Source organism: Haemorhous mexicanus, chromosome Z (assembly GCF_027477595.1).
Source record: "Haemorhous mexicanus isolate bHaeMex1 chromosome Z, bHaeMex1.pri, whole genome shotgun sequence".
In the NCBI taxonomy this organism is placed as follows: domain Eukaryota; kingdom Metazoa; phylum Chordata; class Aves; order Passeriformes; family Fringillidae; genus Haemorhous; species Haemorhous mexicanus.
In genome coordinates this window covers 88,685,997-88,705,926 of record NC_082381.1, presented here as the reverse complement: position 1 = coordinate 88,705,926, position 19,930 = coordinate 88,685,997, and the positions used below count along the sequence as shown (strand labels likewise).

The following is a 19,930-nucleotide window of genomic DNA, read 5'->3' as shown; positions in this document are numbered from 1 at the left end:
CACTGCCTGCAACTCCCCTGGCATGAGTGAATACCAACAGCGAGAGCCAGCCTGGCTGTCTGGCGTGCAAACTGAGTCCTCTCACAGCCTAGGAGTGGGAGCAGATAAGTGGTACAGACATAAATGACAGTCCAAGGAACAGCTTCCAGTAGTTTAGTTTTAGGTTGCCTCATGCTTTTCACTGTAAAAGGTTTATTGCAATATCACCTTCCATAAAGCAAATCATGCATGCTAAGCAGGTACTGCTGAAGTGTCTGCTGAGGCATTTCTGGTTTCAGCCATTAGCAAGTACTTGGTACTCCAGTTTCATACTCCTGCATATTCATGGGTTTTTTTCCTTCACGGGTCCTTATTTGTTGCACAGAATGGATTTGTGGGACCTGAATTAAAATCTGTATAAATCTGCCACTTCTGTACTTTAAGTAACTACCCTATCAATCCAATAGTGTTTGGTTATTGGAAAAATTAAATACAGCTTCTCTGGATGATTTTTTTAGTTACTGTCAGGATTAAGAGCTATGAGGTTTGCTTTGGAGTGTAAGCTCTCAGTCTAGGCAGACTTTGTGTTTGTCTGGCTTTTCTGTGATTTGCTACCAAGAATGCAGCCTCCTCCTTAGTGGTGGTATTAGTTACAATTATTTTCTGATGGAAAACTTAAAGTTAACTAAAGCAGAACTTGCTGAAAATCATGTGCTTAATATTTACTGTTCTGCTTTGTTCCTTCCCCAGAGTTATTAATGAGTTGGTGGTTCAAGAATAATGTGCATGGGCTTTTAATGGAAAGACATAGAGATGGGAAGCTTTTATGTTTCCTTAACATGGTACATTTTTTAAATGGTACAATAAATCATATGCTGCCTTATACTCTTTGATGTCTGTCCTCCAGCTACTCCATTAAAATCAGCATTCCCACAGTATGAATTTAGTCAATGGGCTGTTTTTTCTGTTTTGTGTTCAATGGCAAAGAAAAAAGGCCTTACTATGAGGAAAAAACTGTCAGGAAAGCTGCTTGTTTTGTTTTTTCCCCCCTCCTTTTTAGAGGTGTACTTGTCTGCTTTGGTTTGGGTCTTTTTCTTACCATACTAAGGGAAGGTGTTGTGTTGTGAATGTGTTTATGATTGCAGCTTTTAGGCAGAATGCTTTCTCTTGTTATGTGGAGATACTTTAAGAGAAGTCGCTGCAACATTGAAACATCTTCTGTTGTGATGCTGTTAAAAGAAAAGTGGATAAAACCACATTCTTCAAAGTTGACTGCTGCCAGAAACAACTTTCACTGTCTTAATAATTATGGTTTTGCTGAAGACTGATTGTTAGTAAATTTAAAGTAAGGGAGCTGAATTCAACCATTTTAAAATAATCCTTTTTGTAATGGCACTGTTATGGGTTTTTTCCTTTTTCTTTTTTCCCCTTCCTTTTCTTTTTGGAAGTAATATTTTTTACAAAAACATCCTGCTGACTGCAGGATCCTGCTTTTTGGTTGTAAGAAGCCAGAAGTAAAAATCCAGTCTTTGAAAACGATGAAATTTTATTGATTAATAGACTGCCTAATTTGCCATTCTTTCCCATCTCTACTGGAAAGAGGTTTTCTTACAGAAAACTAACTTCCTGATGAAGAAACTCTGAACTATGATGGGTGATTCCAAACATAAAGTGATTAAATCCCAAAGAAATAATGATTATCCTTGATTACTCTTAACTTTCACCACTGATGTGTGATAGCTGCAGTCACACAGATGCTGCCTGTGTCTAGAGCAGCTTTTAGTGACAATTGGTATGCAGGATATTCTTATTACATGGTGTTAAGGTGTTACAGAAAATAATCACTGCCACTGTAAAACCTCTCCTGTTTGGATACCTTTAAAATAAACCAAGACAAACCAATTTTCTTTAAACGTGCTGTCAAGGAAGCAAATTTCACTATATTAATTTTAGTTTTGCTGAAGTCTGTGGGCTTAACCTCTACATAAAAGAGAAGAAAATAAAATAAAATATTTTTTCTTTTATTAAGTACTTTGAAAATACTGGCCATCAGATCACAGCATGAGGGAGGAATTCCTGTGAAGCGTGGAATTTTTTCCTAAAGTGTGTGGGCAGCAACCATGCACCTCACAAATTTGCTTGTATCCAAGTGAGCCAGTAAAATCTGTATAGTTAAGAATATTCTGCTTTGGATCTATTCTGTTTGTCCCCTATGTTCACAGCCTGTTTGAATCCCCACATCAGGTGGCACCTTTTGTTCATTTCTTGGAAAACCATAGAACTGGTGAATATGTAAATATTACTGCTCTGTTGAAGAGAGGTGGTTCAGTGCAGGTTGTGCCAGTTGAAGTACGTGTGCAAACTCACCAAGGTCACTGTGATCCTCCTGTTAAAGGCCCATGGCTTGAAGCTGGTGTCACAGAAGCCCAGAACAATTTGAGTTGGAAGGGATCTTAAAAATCATCCCATTCCACACCCCTGCCATGGGTAGGATCACCTTCCACTATCCCAGGTTGCTCCAAGCCCTGTCCAACCTGGCCTTGGACTCTTCCAGGGATCCAGGGGCAGCCATAGCTGCTCTGGGCAACTTGTGCAAGGGCCCTAACAGCCTCAGAGTTTGTTTCCTATGCATGTGACTGGTTTCCATAGAAGTGTCTTGTCCAGGGCAGAGCTTCCTGGATGTTACTGTAGTGCCTGGATTTCTCCTGCTGATGCTGAGCAGAGCCATCTAGCAGCAGGCAAAGTTGACTTTTCATACTCACTGCCTTTGTTACTAGCAATAGATAATCTGTTTCACATTGCATATATACCAAATGTTTCTCATAGAGCAGGGAATATTTTACACTCCTTCCTTAACAAATCTGTCCTTTACTTTTATGTGTTCTAATCCATGTCACCTAGTGCTATATCCACATGGCTTTTAAATTCCTCCCATGATGGCAACTCCACCACTGCCCAGGGCAGCTGTGCCAGAGCTGCACAGCCCTTTCCATGAAGAAATTTTCCCTAGTATCCAACCTGAGCCTCCCCATGCCCAGCCTGAGGCCATTCCCTCTCCTCCTGTCCCTGTTCCCTGGAGCACAGCCCGACCCCCCGGCTGTCCCCTCCTGTCAGAAGCTGTGCAGAGCCACAAGGTTCCCCCTGAGCCTCCTTTTCTCCAGGCTGAGCCCCTTCTCATCAGACTTGTGCTCCAGACATGTATTTGACAGATATTTGCCAACAGGGCAGTCCATATTCCTCAGGTGAGAGTTCTAATTCAGGTGAGAGTTCCAGTTCAGAGAGAATTGTAACTTTTATGTGATCAGTGCAGTGAAGGACCTTTACTTTATCAGTCTTTGCTCTTGTTAGGGCTGAAATACAATTCAAGTACTTATTAGTAGTGTTCTCTATGGGTTAATGAAAGGACAGATGTTTCAGTGTTGAGTTTCCATTTTTACATTCATTCATGAACCAGATGTTATTTCCACAGGGACTGTGGAGAAAAGTTGGTACCACAATTGGTTGTACTATTTCTTTTGTGCCACCTTGTGAATCTTGGCTCTGGCATCTTCTACCCAAATCTTAATGTAATTTACCTTCTGTCTCTTCACTGCACAAGAAAATACCCAGACAGCTTTTTTTCATGTCTTTCACTTCTCCTTCTTGCCCAATCAAATGAAAGAAAGTCACTGCTAAGTTTGGCCTATGGTACTTAGGAATGAGCTGCTATTTTTTTGTACCCCTCACAGATATTGTCTCTGTGAGTCCATCCCTGGGGCTGTATTTCAGTGGTGTGTGTCTATTGGGGTGGTATTTCTGCTGTAATTCCCCCTCACTAGGTGTTTTGTTTGAGTAAACTGAAATTTTACAGTAGCTGTTGCCTCATCTTGAGTGTGGCAAAATTCACTTTTGTGTTCTTGCTGTATGAATAAGAGGCAGTGGGCTGTAGTTAATTTTTAAGCGCTAAACTTCATTTTAGTATGACAAAGAATTGCTGGAGTGTTAAAAGCTTTGCTGAAGATACGAAAGCTTTGCTTGCTTTGCCACTGGTTTTGATCCTGGCAACTTGTAGAAACTAAACAACTCTGTGGAATTTTTTGAGGACTTTGTGTGGGTTTTAATAACTCAAAAGAGAAGAAAAAAAAAATCTGTAAGAATGCTATACTTTGAAACCTAACCTTAGAAATTATGGAGAAAATGAACCATAATTCAAAGCTGAATGTCTGCATTTAGGGTTTAAATCCTGGAGCAATTACAATAACCACTCTCACTATATCCCCAGGATCTTTGGATAGTGGGAGGGGTCATGTTGTGTTACATTATGATTTTTCAGTACCTAAAACTCTCTACTGAGTTGTTGTCCATTGTAATATTCACCCTCCCTGCCTGCCAGGTCTTGGGAAGGAATAAATCCTGATGACAAGCCGCCAGCTGGGCAAATTTAAAAGTTTTTGTTTTTTTAAAAAGTGTAAGGTCACATAGACCTAGAAAACTGTGTTGTCCGTAGTTGCTGGTGGCGTGCTGGTGGTTCTTGCTCAATACCATTTGTTTTTAATTACTCTGCATGTTTGTAGTGCTGGAACAAGAGACCACCTTTGAGACCAAGCCTAATGTTTTTAAAGTATATATCAAAGTGTAAGTTTGTTCTTTCTGAATCTTGTGTTTCAAAGCAGTTTGTAAGAGAAGAATGAATGCTGGTAATTTATATCAGGACAAGCCAATCTTTGTAATCTAAAGTTGTCTTAGGATATTCAGCTGTAGGTGAAGAGCTGTCTCAGCTGTCAGCTCACTGCACAGTAAATTATTCTGATATACAAGAAAATTTGCAGGCACCTTAAAACTTAATTTGATGTCTCTATCTTGAATGTTTTCCCGTTGAAGGGTTTTGAAATAATTTTTTTGACTGCTCTTTCTACAATATCTTTTAGTCCTCATGGATTGGGGAACAGCTCAAACTCCACAGCTTCCAAGAGCATGGCTCCACAGGGTTTTCACCAGCAGCTTCCCACACAGCACCACTGATAATCTCAGGTTGATGCAACAGTGTGCTGTAAACTGTAAATTTAAAAGGATTGTGTTATGATTGCAAGTGTTGAATTAAATTTTTTGACTGTCCTTCAGTTTTTTGAACTTCAGAAGTCCCTGAAGGTCAGGCTATATGTTCAGTTTGTATTGAGGCTCTACCATCTCTTCCAAAAGACTGAGCAGTAGAAACGGTTATGTTCATTTGTTCATGATATGAGCAGTTCATGATATGACAAGAGGTGATCGTTTTAAACTAGAAGAGGCTGGATTCAGACAAGATAGAAGGAAAAAATTGTAATGATGAGAGTGGTGGAAGAGGGTGCCCTTTAGTTATTAATATTCATATTGCTCAGTGTGGCATTGAACACAGTGTCTGATGATTTGTCTTGTTTTCCCATCTTTTAAAGATGTTTTTGAAGATCAGTTGCCCTGCACTGGTAGGTCAGAAGTGTGTATTTGATGCAGCTGGTGTGGTTTCAGTGCTTGCTGTCAGGTTTTGCTTTAGTGCTTTATTGTTCTTTTCAGATAATGTTTTTCTGAGGTGTATCACGAGGCAATTAATGAAGTTAGGAACAATTTGCTGCATTTGATGTGATTGTTGCACTAGTATAATAACATTGGTTAAAAGGAAAGAGCTGGTTAGCTTCAGGTTAAAAGTCAGACTGAGGTTTCTTTTATTCATGTTTTTAAAAGTGCGTCATTTCATGTGAAATTTCTTGTGAAAAAATCCAAGTTCTTTCTGTAGGCTGCTGTTCTATTTGTATTTTCGGTAACACCAGACTGAGCATGGCAGCACTGAAGCTGCAAAACTAGCAGTAATAAAATGCTCATGGAATCACAGAATAATTTAGGTTGTAAAAGCCCACGAAGACCGTGGAGTCCAACCATTCCCCAGCACTGCCAAGGCCACCACTGACCCTGTCTCCAGGTGCCACAACTGCACAGCTTTTAAATCCCTCCAGAGACAGGGATTCAATCACTGCCCTGGGCAGCTGTGCCAGGGCTGGACAGCCCTTTCCATGGAGGGATTTTCCCCAATATCCAACCTAAATCTCCCTTGGCACACCTTGAGGCCATTTTCTCTCATCCTGGCTCTTGTTACCTGGGAGAAGACACTGACATAATTTCCCTCTGATAGACATTTCACTTTTGGGTATTAGTTTCTTTTTTTTAAAGTTGCTGTGCTTCAAAAGAATATTGCATTGCCTGATGTTAGGATGACAGAGCATTGGAATGAGTTGCTCAGAGAGCTTGTGGCAATACTCAAAAGCCACCTGGACACAGTCAGGGGCTGCTGGCTCTAGGAGATCCTGCTTGAGCAGGGAGATTGGACAAACTGACCTCAACGAGCTAATGGATGGCTAAAATTAAATGCTTCATAGAAAGATTTTATTACTGTTTTGTAATGAATTTTCACTTCAAGTCCAGGAACCCAATTGCTTGTGTAACCAGTTTTGTTTTCTTTTCCTCTTACCTAGCGCTGATTTAAAGCTCTTGGAAGAAGCCACAATCTCAGTCTGCAAGTCTTTAGGTGAGACATTGTGTCATCTTTTCTCCATGTACTTTACCAGAAAAATTGGGAAACAGCATCCCTGTGCACATTCATGCCTTTAGCATTCTATTTGTATATATTACCATACTAAAATTAAAGCAGTGTAAAGAGTCTGTTTATGTATACCCCAGACCTTTACCTCCATTGTTAACTCTTTCACAGAACTTGATAGGACAGCAAGGTTTAAAACAAATATTTCCATCTCTGCTATGTCTTCTTCCCTTTGCCCTTTAAGCTGATCAGTAAGGGGAAGGAATTAGAGGGTGAGAGGAAGGGGTGGTATAAATGTGATCAGTGGTGTTTTGAGAAGGTGAAAGGTAGTTGTGAAGACCTGCCCAGTTTTCTGATGGGAGGCTGTTGTGCTGCGGGCACGTATGGGAAAGAAACAATATGAGTATCCCATGTTTGGGATATTTTAAATCTAGGATTAATAGTATTTAGAGAACAATTTTGGACTAGTAAGCCTTGTACTAGAGAATCTTGAAAGAAGAATGCCTGTACAGAAAAAGAAGACATACTGTGCTTTATTTAGAAATATTTGAGACATTGAAATTTGTTTTTTTTCTATACGTTATTTGAACTAGATAGTGTCAGCTTATGTATACTTTGTAATCGTATCTTTTTTTTCCTCGTCTAGTTGAGAAGAATCCTCGAACAGGAAACCTTGGATCATTGATTAAGGTCTTTCTTTCTCGAACCAAAGAGTTAAAAATTTCAGCAGAATGTCAGAAGTAAGTTCTCAGAAAAAAGCTGTGTGTGCCATTTAATTTTTCAGGTGTTCCTTTTGTTGCTAGCTCTTGAATTTTTCTACACTGCTAATTAACATGCTCACAGACCAAACCTTAGAATTCTCTTAAACTGCTGTTTGAAACAGAACAAGTGTCTAGTACTTCTCTAAAGACAGAAATTACGTGTAATAGGTAAGTAGATTACTAGGCAAAAATACATGTTTGTGTGTTGGATGAGCACATTTTTATATAAATGGTGTAAGCTATGGGTACTACTGCCTTAGAGATCTTTAAAAATTTTCTGAACTTTTAAGCTTCCAAGTTATGTCATGCAGCTGCTGTTGTTTTTGTTTGCCTCTTTCAGCAGTAAGAGGGACCTCCCAGTAGGTTACTTGTGCATCACTGTGGGGTTTTTTTGCAGGAGGCTTTCTGTAGTTGTTCCCTCACACCCACAGATAAATGTCCCACTTGCATCAGATCTGGGGCTGGAATTCCTCCTTGCTTCCATGACTGCCATCAAGTTTTTTGCTTGCATATAAAGTAAGATAGACTTGTGCCCAGATAGCTGTTGCTGTTTTAATCCTAAAATTCCTTGAAAGTACAGCTTTCAGCAGTAATTGACTGTACTGTTGCATGGGCTCCCCAGCAGGGCTTACTGGGACTCAAAAAAATTTTATGTAGCTGTATTTCCCTTTCATTCAGAAAGCTTGGAAAATATTTGTGTGTATTGCATAAGAAAATTCTGCTGTATGATATTCATCAAGTCCATAAATGCCTACTGTCACCTGAAAGATGTTCACCTGGGAAAAGGGCTAAGGTTCAGGGAGCCAGGAAGCTTTCAGGGTCTGAACCTGCTGGAAGTTTTCAAATGTCTGTGTGTCTTGAGTCCGTAGTATCCAGAGACCTCTAGAAGTTTGCTGAACTGTTTGGTGAGTTGCTCAAAGAGTTCTGTCTACTGTGGTGTTTTTAATGGCACAAATGTAGTTAGGGATAAGGTTGTATTTTCTAAACTACTTTTGAATACATTCCCATTGTATTTTCTGTAACATCAACTGCAGACTCCCTGCGTAAACACTTAGGCTTTTCCTTGCTTCAACTGTAGAACTCTGTCTACTCTGACATTTATTTTCTTGTGGCTTTTGACGCATGTTTGCTGGTGGAGTGTTACTGATTCTTGTTTGTTCTTTTCTAGCCACCTCTTTATCTGGCAGGCTCACAATGCACTGTTCATTATTTGCTGTTTGCTGAAAGTATTCATCAGTCGAATGTCAGAAGAGGAGCTGCAACTTCATTTTACTTATGAAGAGAAAGCAGGACCAAGCTCATATGGTGGGTACACACAAGTGCAAGTGAAACAAACATCCCATGAGAAACTTAAATGTTGTGATGTTTGTAGATGTGGCATTTAGGGACATGCCTCAGTGCTGGACTAGTGAGTTATGTTAATGGTTTTACTTGATCTTAAGGGTCTTTTCCCTCAGGTGCTTTAGGTCTAAATACTTCTATGATTCTATGTTTTTTAGACTAGGAGTCCCAGACTTTGCTTTAAAACCAGAAATTAAGTGCTAGATAGTTCGATTTAGCTTAGTCTGGCTTATTTTGAACCGTTGTTGAGAGGTGGTGCTGTAGATCAGCCTGAGCTTTAGTGATTTTCATACAGTTTGAAAGGTGATAATGGTCCTCTTCAGAGGAATTGAGATGAAGATGGCCATGTACGAACATTGGAACATTGATACTGCAATTTAATGCATATTTTCACATATTTTTTATAAACCAACAGCAGCCACAGAGTGGAATGAATGCTATTTTTAGGGATCTAGTGAAGGAAAGTACAGTCCTATGGTTGGAATTGACCCCTTGAGAAAGCAGCTGCTAAAATTTAATTTGGGGGCAATAGTTTATACAAGAGTAGGAACTTAGGCAGAATTACTAAAATGGGCTCATGTCCAGGAAATTGAGTATGTATTATCCAAGATGGAAGATGGCAGGAGAGATGCTCAAGGAAGAGGCTGATGTCTTTGAAAAGAATGATACTAATGCATTCAAAATCATTTGCACTGTCTGCCACAAATCTTGGTGTAGCCTTGTATCAATTTGCTCTCACAAATGATGGATAATGCTGCCATGGGAGCCTTGATTTCTTTTGCTTTGGTTAAATCATGGAATCATTTCGGCTGGAAAAGCCTTCTAAGATCATCAGCCCTGCGAAGTCTAAGTCAAAGTACTGTTCAGTGTTTAATTGCATGTTGCATGAAGCTCAAAAGTCTCAGAATGCTGGAGCAGTGTGAGTGGATGGTGTGAGAGCAACCAAGAGTGTCTGACTGTGGATTTCCTGCAACGATGACACGTGTTGAGAACCCCGAGTCGCTGCTTGCTCATCCAACAGTGAAAACTGTTCATTAAAATCTGTTTAACTCCTTGGCTCCTGCCAGTGCTCTAGGGAAATCATAACTGTGTTGCCAAAGGATTAAGGGCTACATGTTGAAATGGTTTAATGTATTTAAACTCTAATGAGTGATCTCTAGGAGGGAAGTCAGCTTGCTGATGCACTGGAAAAGAGTATCTGCTTGAGTATAAGCTATCCCTGCAGACTGCCTGTGGGTTTATTCCTGGATTAAAGAAATGGCTCACCTCTGGCTTCAATGTGCGGCATGCCACAGTGGGATGGGTGGAAAAGCTGAGACTTTTGTCAGCTGGAACCCTTGTGATCTTTATTCCTTGCACTGGGAGTTCCTTGCGGTGTATGGAAAGTGATTCTTGTCACCCGGGTAGACCCATGCTTATACCATGTCTAGTAGCACTTGACTGTAATTCACAATGACATTTATTAGCAACAATTCTGTGCATATTGATGGCAAATGTACTTAGCAATTACCTCTGAGCGAATTGTTCATGGGATGTTGTTGATTAGGAAAGTAATTGTGTGTGGTCTGCTGGTGAGGCAGGAAATGAGCTGCTACTTGGCTCCTCTTTGGGTTTCCAATTGGAGATGGTTTCTGTGAGCTTCCTGAGGGTGTTGAGGTTCATAACATGCTGATGTTACATAGCCATTGTGTTTGTCCTAAAAATATTACTTTTAAATATATACAGAAGGTGGTAATAAGGCTTACACTCAGCTATAGGAAGGTCAAGTATCATGAAGGAATTGTAATAAACTGTAGTAGTGCTAGGGCCAGTTAAAAGTAAGCAGAAGAAAATGAAGTGGTTTGTTGTTAGTATTTTTATAATTATAATTAAGTGTAGCTTTCTGGAGTTTTTGATGTCTACTTTTTGGAAAATAGAATATTCCTGTTATTGTTATACATTTTTATTGTAAAGTTATTAATATTATTATTCCTATATTGCTCCTAATTTTACATAGATTTTTTAGTGCTTTTATGGAAATTTTACTATCTTTGGTGAACAGGCTTTTAAAAATTAAGTTCTTAGTCATCCTCTTTTTTCATTTACCAGAGCTTGGCATTATTTATAATTCTTCAATTGTGACGATAAAACAAAGCCTTACAAAACATTATTGTTATAGGAACTGTATGATGTAAATAAAATATCCAAATTAAAAGAAGTTTAATACAATGTCTGAATTTTGAAGTTTCTGTATTTCCTTACTGCCTGGTCAGTAGTCATTGGAAAGAACAGTGCAGTCACCCAGCAACACAAACGACCTCTCTACCCTGTGGTCCATTTTCATATGCTTTGTTCAGTCTCTTAGCCTTCTGAGAAAAGGTTATTTTTCCTTTCAGGATCATCTTATAACTCCTTTGGAAATCACTCTGTGGTGGTGTTTGTTTCCCTACGAACATCATATTTTTATCCTTCTGACTGGACAATATCTTCTGGTGCCATGCTCTCTGATTTAAGTACAGCACCTGGGAGCTCATAGCACATAACTGCAGTGTCAGCATGTCAGGATGCAATCAGCACTTGCTCTGGGATATTTGGTGTGTCAGGGAGAAGTGTATAATTATAATCTGTGAGAGTCCTGTGTATGGAAAACATCCCTATCACTGACTGCTCAGAAATATAGACTATATATGACATAGTCATGATTGTTCAGGTAGCAAGTTTCATATTTGCCTTATCTCAGATTTTGCAGTTCATATGCTTTCACTTTTTCTGAATATCCAGTTCATACTTTTTCCTGCTGCACTGTGCTTGAGGCTCAGAAGAAAGCTGTGCAACCTTGCTTTGTGTCATAAAATGGGGTTTTTTTGAAGTCTGAGTGCATGGGTGTACTTTAGCCTAACAAATAAATTGCCCTGGATTGAGTTGCTGCTAATAGTGCTGTTATTGATTTCCTTCAAAAGAAGGCCTACCATTAACAGAAATGTATTCTTTTTGAGGAGTTTCAGATGGTGCAGCCTTTGCCTCTTCATCTGTAACTGGAATTTGCTTATAAATTTGGAGAATATTTCAGAATTTTGATTGCAGGAAAATCCACAGAGAGACTAAATCCTTATACTTTAGGATTCAGCTGAAAATGTCCTGATATCAATAAATCCCAAACTGGAGTCAGCATCTGCTCAGCTGAAGTTGGAGTTAGTCTCACTAACACAAATCATTCATCTTTCCATCAAGTAGAATTTTTAAGTTTTTAAGAGTAATTAGAGCTGAAGACCAAACTACAAAACCTGTGGAAGCTCTAAGTCTGTTTGGCAAGGAATTGTTGATTTCATTACTTGTGTCCAAGTTCTGTATGAGCAACAGGACAGAAAAACAAGTAGTATGTACCTTGTTATGACTGAATATCTTATGGATATCAGTATTAAGCACATCCACCAGATCAGGTCTTACCAATATGGTAGTTAGGTTCCTGAGAAGATGGGGCTGAACTGGTTTTAGAATTGGGGCCTCTTGGTGTCTCTGCTTTCATCTTCATATGCCATTTGACCTGTGTAGTGTGTGCTAATACAGTGTTTGTAATGTGGGTAACTTTGAAAAAGTAAAAACAAATGAAAAATAAAAATTATATAATAAATAAATAAAAATATATAAATATATGTATATACAAATAAACCAAACCCAAAACAAACAAACCCCACCAAGAAGTCAAAATCCATCAAATTACTTGCAAAATGAAATAATCCATGTTTGAGGACTTAAATATAGCTGATGAAAAATATGGTGCTTCAGCATAACTGGTCATTTTAAAACCTGTGTAATTGCCGTCACTTCTGCAGTGCAGTCTGGAAGATACACCTAGGATTTCTTCTCCCTGCTCTAATTTTATCTGGACAGGTTCACCCTGTACTTACTTTACCGAAGGCTTTACAGGTCTTTGATCCAAGTATGCGATCTATTAATGTGAATGAATCTTGTGTGTATTGTCATTATCCTGCTATTGAAAGAAGCATTGTTTATGAAAACACAGAGTGTTCCGTGTTTATAGCTCTCTCTCACGTTATAGATTTGGCTTGCATCCTCCTCATTGTCTTGGCAAGATGAAAATTAAACAAGAATGCGTGTGCCCCAATTGGGAAAAGGATACATTAATTACTGAGCTGAATGACATTGATTACAGCAATTAAGCTTTTTTTTTAAAATAACATCTTTCATTCTATGTGACTGTGCTAACCCAGTGTTTTCTTCCTTTATTTTGAATATTGTCTTGAGAGAAAAGCCTTCTTTCATATTCAAATAACCTAATTCTCTGTTCATATGAGTTGTGCATACAGTGTGGCAGAAAAATTTATGTTTTAAAAATGCTTTCACTTTACTTTTTTAACCTTTTTCTTCTCACTTTCTTCTGTTAGGAGAAAAATTAGGTACCTGTTGGGAACTAGTAGCAGTCTTGCTTTATAAGCATTTTCTAGGTTCAGAAGGCCTTAGGAAAATGTCACATTCAAGTTACTTTAGAATATATTATCTGTGCTCCATTATTGGCTGTGGTTTCTGTCCAAGGTTAAATACCCTGAGCAGTTCTTGGTTTTACTAACAGGAGCTGCATTGTTTTACTCATGGGGGATTCTATATAAAGGAAACCACGTTTCCGTGATAAAAAACTGATTTCCTTTAGAATGTGCAGTTCACTAGGTGACAATTTTTAATGTGTTTTTAATAAACTGATTGTGGAAAGAAATAATTTTGCTTTATAGTGAATATTCCCCCTGGTGTGCTTCTTAAAATTGAGTTCTGTATTCAAGAACAAACTTGAGTTAAGCAGAGTAACACCTCTGTAACCTGACTATAAAGCTGTGTTTATGGCAGGACTTATTTATTTGAAAATACAAAATAAACAGGCATTTGGGTAATTATTGTGCTGCAATGCCGTAATGCAGGGTATCAGCTATGCCACTCTTAAGCCATTCAGCGCTATAAAACCCTCCACTTCTTTACAATGTTGTAGGTTTCTCATCATAATTTTAGTTTTGAAAGCAGAGAAATCCTGATGAGCCAAGAGATTTATCTTCTGGGTATATGATAACTTCAAGTGGTTTAATAAGTTTTTTCTTTAATGAGTCTTGAAAGTCTCTTGTTACAGTTGCTTTTTAAAATTACTGATGTAAAATATGAACAGTTTTATTGCTTGGAATAGTTGCAAGTTTTTTAATAATTCTGCATCACTGCATGCATTTTATCACATTGTATATGACTAGAGAATGATTTCTGTTCCCTTAAAATGCACAAGCTTGTCATTGAAATGTGTAAAACTTCCTCAATGGATGAATATGTATCCATGAAAACATTGTATCCATATTACTCTAGAGCAGCTGTGACTTGCTCAGGAGCTGCATTCTTTTGACATTCTTTTATAATGTTGCTCAGTGAATTGTAGACAAATGACAGTGTCTCTGATTATTCTTCTCTTGGGTTTAAAGAAGCAGAGTGGGAAAATACGTGAAGTGCAGGGGATTTTGACAGGACATTTAACTGTGGACCAGTGAGGTCACCAGTGATTAGTTCAGCTGTTAGTAATAACACTAGTAAAGGAAGGCTTGTTGTGCTAAATATTAGCACATTCCTACAATACCATTATCTCATTTAGTTTATGCTGTTGGTATTTGTTACTTTTTTTATGTAAAAAAGACAAGGCATCACCATTTTCTCTGTTAATAATCTCAAGTGCTTTCTATTTCAGGAAAAAAAATCCTATGTCCTTTAACAGCTAGAACTTCAAGTCACTTCTAAGGAACAACCGTTTCTTAATTAAGATATTGATCATCTTCATTTATGTATTTGAATCTTTGCTTTGTTTTGATATTTGAAAACCTTGAAATCCTTTGCTATGTTTCTTTCTTAGGAGCGGAGTGTGAAGACCTCATAGAAGAGTTGCTGTGTTGTCTCATCCAGCTCATTGTTGAAATTCCCCTCTTGTAAGTAGGCTTTTTTTTAATTAGTCTTCTTTTATAAACTGAGCATTTGAGAGACTATGGAACTTGTAGTAATGGGTTTATAATGTTTAAATAGTTGTATTTGAATGTTCCATGTGATGGAGCAGTACAGATAATGATAAGCTGCTGCCAGTGCCAGCCCTGAATATTCTATTGGAAGAAGTACATGATGAACGTCTCACACCCAGTTCAAACCATCAACAGAAGTTATTCCGTTTGTTTCAGGTACCCCTGTCAGCACACAGACAGTAACTGGTGGAAATGGTTGTGCTCATGGTACAGGGGAAGGTACAGTGGAGGTGTCACTTCAGCTCTGGGGTATGCAGTAAGGTGAAAACTAAAGTTCTTCTGCAGTTCTGTGGGGGTTTAAATTGAAAATAAATCATACTGTGCTATTTAATACTGATTTCTAAAATTCCAGCGAATTGATGTCTGAAGAAGGGACAAGAGAAATTAATAAGTGGAATGTTTCTGTAGATCTCCAGATTTGTTTACATGGCTTTTTTTTCATGCATCTGTTGCATTTGAGAAATGTTGATTCCACGTCTTGTTGGGAAATGTGTCATAAAACATACTTCAGTGTTTTATGTAGGAGAGCATGCTTTGTGCTTTGGAAAAAAAAAGTGTTCTTTCACTTTTGTGGAAGTGTTCTGATGAATTTTGACTATTTTCCCCATGATAAATTTTACTAAAGGTAGAGTGAGCAGTGTCTTTAGTGTTAAATTGCATTGTAGTCTGTGTCTAAAATGTAGCACCCCAGCTGAAGCATGGCAGCTTTGGAGGAGTTTCAGATTGTCTGTTACAGTGTAGTATAGAGCTCTGCTATCTTGTGGCTGGGATTGTTCTTTTGGCTGGAAAACCGACAAAGATGCAATGTTTCTTTAAACATTGCTGTCATTAAATGCAGCTCTGTCAACGTTAACGCGAGGGATTTGTGTAGGTAGAGTGTAATGAATTAGTGGTGTGATTCAAAGTGTCATTCCACAGAGCTTGTCAGGACTTCCTGGAACACATACACGCTTTGTTTGGAGCAGATTAGAGGAAGCACAAAGGGCTGAGAGGACTGTGATATACGGGCAAGTTCATAAATCCTGCAGGGTTTTATTTTTCTTTCTTGGAAGTACTCGTGTGTTGTCCAGTATCCTTCATAATGCCTTTCCAGCTGGAGAAAGTACGCTAGCATGATAGTTCCTCACCCACTTCCTCTACTGAACCTCTCAGCAGCAGCTCTGTTTCTGTGTGAATCTGGTTGCTGCAAGTGGAAGCAGCTGCTGGAAGCACTTAGATTACTATAAAATCTAATGCTAAAATGGCTTGTTTAAAAGGAAAATAAAGCTGGTCCATAATTTAATATTCAGTTATATCAAAAACTTAGATTTCATAAGAGATAGATGTGGAAGATTTTTGTTTTGTGGTTGGTTGGTTTTTTTTGGTGAAATAAGTTTTTTTAGCTAAACTTCTCCTGAAACAGCATGTTGCTGATTGCTGATAAATACTAACACTTTCAAAAATATGTATTACTATCTATGTTTATCACTAGAATATGTTTAACAATGTGATAATACCTTAAGTAAGAATTTTGTTCCCATACCATCGAAAGGGAAATAGGTACGGGAAAGAGTGTAGTGGAGAACTTGGGTTCTCTAATTCACTAAGTCCAACTAAGTTCTTCAAAAAGGTGTTATAAGGTATTACTTTATTATTAATTTTGTTCAAGAGAGTGATCAGGATTGTTTTCATAGTTAGTGTACTTCTTGCTTCCCTCTCTCTCTCCATGGTCAGTTGTCACTAGAGATTCTTTCTCTGTTTTATTTCATGGGCCTTTCCATTTTTGTCCTTAGCTGGAATGAATCGAGAGAACTGCAAGCCTAGTATGTGAATTTGGGGAAGGAATTGATTGAGTAGAATACATGAAATATTCAAATTTGTAATGATCTCTGTGTCAGAACTGTTAGGATCACCTGTGAGAGAGCAGTCAGTTATGGCAGCTTGCAATGGTGCTGTAACAGAGTGTCTCTCTGTAGAGATACTATCTAAGCTGAATATTTTTTTGTGACAGATCATTAAAATCTCCACGCTGAGCTGGTCTTCGAAGTATCTTTTAGAACAGCAAAGATTTTGTTATGAGTATTCAATAGCCTTAAACAGGGGATTTTGACAATTAGTGTGTCCCTTGGGTTCCGTAGATGCCGTTTGGTGAAGGAGTGGATACAGCTGGCAGCTGCTGTTGAATATATTGCTTGCATGCACCCCAGTCAATGCTTGCATTTTTCTCCTTCACTGAAATGGTAACTTTATTTTTAAAGCATGGAAAACCATCTCCATGCTCAGAATGCAGGAACAGAGGTACCTGTGCAGCTGTTATGCCCTCCTTCCTTTTGAACTTGTTCTGAATGTCGCTTCAGGTGCTTGGGATACCTGTGTGTGGTATTTTGCTGGCAGGTACATAGTTGTTCAAGACTGGTTGGAGAGCAGCCCTGAGGAGAAGGATTTTGGTATATCCTGGTTATACTCCAGAAGTTGTGAGAGGCTGGACATGCCCCAGCCATGTGCACTAGGACCCAGAAACCTCCTGTGCCCTGGGCTGATCCCCCAGTGTGGGCAGCAGGGCAGGGGGGATTCTGCCCCTCTGGGCTCAGGTGAGACCCCACCTGCAGAGCTGCCCCAGCTCTGGCTCCAACAGCACAAGGACCTGGAGCTGCTGGAGCCAGTGCAGAGGAGGGCAGGGAGATGCTGCCAGGGCTGGAGCCCCTCTGCTCTGGAGCCAGCCTGGCACAGCTGGGGCTGCTCACCTGCACAAGAGAAGGCTCCAGGGACACCTCAGAGCCCCTGCCAGGGCCTCCAGGGGCTCCAGGAGAGCTGCACAGGCACTGGGCACAAGGCATGGAGGGACAGCAGCCAGGGAATGGCTTCCCAGGGCCAGAGGGCAGGCACAGATGGGCTATTGGGAATGAGGAATTGCTGGCTGGGAGGGTGGGCAGGCCCTGGCCCAGGGTGCCCAGAGCAGCTGTGGCTGTCCCTGGATCCCTGGCAGTGCCCAAGGCCAGGCTGGATGGGGCTTGGAGCAGGCTGGTCTGGTGGAAAATATCCCTGCCCATGGCATTGGATGGGACTGGATGAGCTTTAAGGTTCCTTTCAACCCAAACCATTCTGGGATTCTAAATGTAAGAAGTTTGGGCTTGGCAGGGACACTGAATTCATGAAGGCTCCAGTCTTTTCTTGTGTATGGGCAGATGTCACTCACCTCTGAGCTTGCTCTGGTTATCAGCCTTGGCAGAATAAGCTCATTTATGTGTACAAAACAACCTACACCATACTTTGAAATTGCAGATGGACTGTATTTCTCAATATTAATAAGTAAGGTGTGGGATATGGAAGAAGATAAATGTCAGATCTCTGTCACTTATTATGAAGCTTAATTTTTTTTTTTTTTTTTTTTTTTTTTTTTGTTAGGAAAGGCTTCAGAGCCTTTCTGGGAGGCAGAGCACTTCTGGAAGTGTCTCAGTTTTTTACAGGGAATTTAAGAAAATCTTTCTCAAAGTCAGTTTGTATTGGAAAAGGCAAATGTGCTTTAAGGCCGAAATAGGTTCCAGTAGGGACTCTGGGACTCTGCAACATTGTGGTCCTGTGTCTGAGAGTTATTAAAAATATCTTGAATTACCTTTCTGAAAAAACAGGCTGTGCTGCATTGTACAAAATGGCAGGGATAAAGGTTTCAGGTTTAATTTTATAGGAAATACAGTTTTCATCAATTAGATTTGTGCAGTCCCTTATAACCCTTGTGTTACCATATGTTGATGTTTGATTTATGGTTCCCTTGGGTGTGCCATGGGTACTCTGCTTTTTCTTTGCTTTTACTAATATTAGCACTCAAGAGTGTACGCTAATGATTTGAACTGCATAGTCGGCTAAAAGATACAATGTTAGTATTTAATTGTATGACTGCTATGTAGAAACTATTGCTAACATTTTGTTGCAGGATGGAGCTCCCAATGCTTTAAATTATAAAGGCTTCTTTCAGCAGCTTGTTAAGAGCTGGTATCCATAACTGAACATCTGGTTGTTATCAGTGCATTTTCACTTCATTAAAAACTATAAATGCATGTGCAGGAAAAATGAAATACTGTGATCTAGTTACATCACTCCTAAGTAGCACCCTGTGGTGCCAGTACAATTTAGCTGATATTTCTATTACATTCCTTTATTTTCTCTAGTTATGGTTGTTTTAGGGTGCAGTCTTAGTTGTTTGGAAATGTTGACAATTGTTGACAAAATTTAAATGTTGACAATTGTTGACAAAATTTAAATGTTGACAATTGTTGACAAAATTTAAATGTTGACAAAGTTTCAACTCATTTAGGGATGCTTGCTGCATTTTATGGGAGCTTAGAAGTCAAATGGAGGAGGAGGAAAGGTGATGTAATTGGTTATAAAGCTCTACAAAATAACTGCAGTGTAGGAAAGGTGCCATGTAAAGATGATGAGAAATGTTTAGGTTTTCTTTTTTGCCAGTTGTGAGCAGCAAAGAGATTAAGATAAGTTTTCTGTTCTAGCTCAGGAGTGTCATATCTTAATTATTTTTGTTACTTTCAAAAGAATAGGAATTTTTATCAAGATTGTAGTAGCTCCATTATTTGGAAAACATGTGACTTTTGCATTTTTGGCAACTTTGTCTAATCCTCAAAGGCAAACTTCCATCTGTTGAAACTGAGGTAGTGAAAATATCCAAACTGAGAGAGATTTGTGTTGCTTCACTTTGAAGAGCCTAGAAGTTTAAGGCTATTGTGCTCGGTTTAGGAAGGAGCTGATTCATATAAAGGGAGTTTTATTTGCTGCTGCACCTTGGGGTGGTAGGAGAACCTTTATCTGTACCACATATTCTTACTCTGTTCTAGTTTAATTTTTATTTTAGACTTAGATCAGTGTTTTTCTATGACCTATCTCTTCACTAAGTGTGCTTTAATTTGTAACAAACTTCCTCATCTCAAAGCACAGTATCAGAGGTCTGAGCAGTTTTTTCATACATTATGCTGTGTATCATATTGCTAAAAATCTGCTTTCATATATGGTTTTCAGCCCTCTTTTTACAAAAGATGATGGGTGTTGAAAAACCTCAGCTTGCAGGTATTTGCATCTCAACAGCAAAGACAGAGAGAGAGTGTGGAGCAGGTCTGCCTTTCTCTTAGGCTGCATCACTGAAATGCAGAATGTGATTCCTGTGGTCTGGCTCTGTGTAGAACTCTCTGATGGTGGAATGTAGTTGTTTGATCACCTGGGTCATCTCCTCTTCCCTGGAAGGGAAGATGGAAGCTGCACCTGGGAGTATCTGCAGCTGTCCA

The 19,930-nt window shown here is 39.1% G+C and overlaps 1 protein-coding gene across 7 annotated transcripts in view; it reads left to right on the top strand.

The window, feature by feature from the left end:
- The window catches only part of DYM (dymeclin), a 209,662-nt gene that overhangs the window by 14,671 nt on the left and 175,061 nt on the right, over positions 1–19,930 (top strand). For 4 of the 7 annotated variants that reach the window (XM_059873518.1, XM_059873514.1, XM_059873516.1 and 1 more), the window contains exons 3-7: positions 6,462–6,514; positions 7,173–7,266; positions 8,456–8,592; positions 14,501–14,573; positions 14,817–14,921. In XM_059873518.1, the coding sequence (XP_059729501.1) occupies positions 6,462–6,514; positions 7,173–7,266; positions 8,456–8,592; positions 14,501–14,573; positions 14,817–14,921 (462 nt within the window). The remainder of the gene's footprint in view (positions 1–6,461; positions 6,515–7,172; positions 7,267–8,455; positions 8,593–14,500; positions 14,574–14,816; positions 14,922–19,930) is intronic. The other 3 variants (XM_059873520.1, XM_059873519.1, XM_059873517.1) reach the window with 2 other exon arrangements.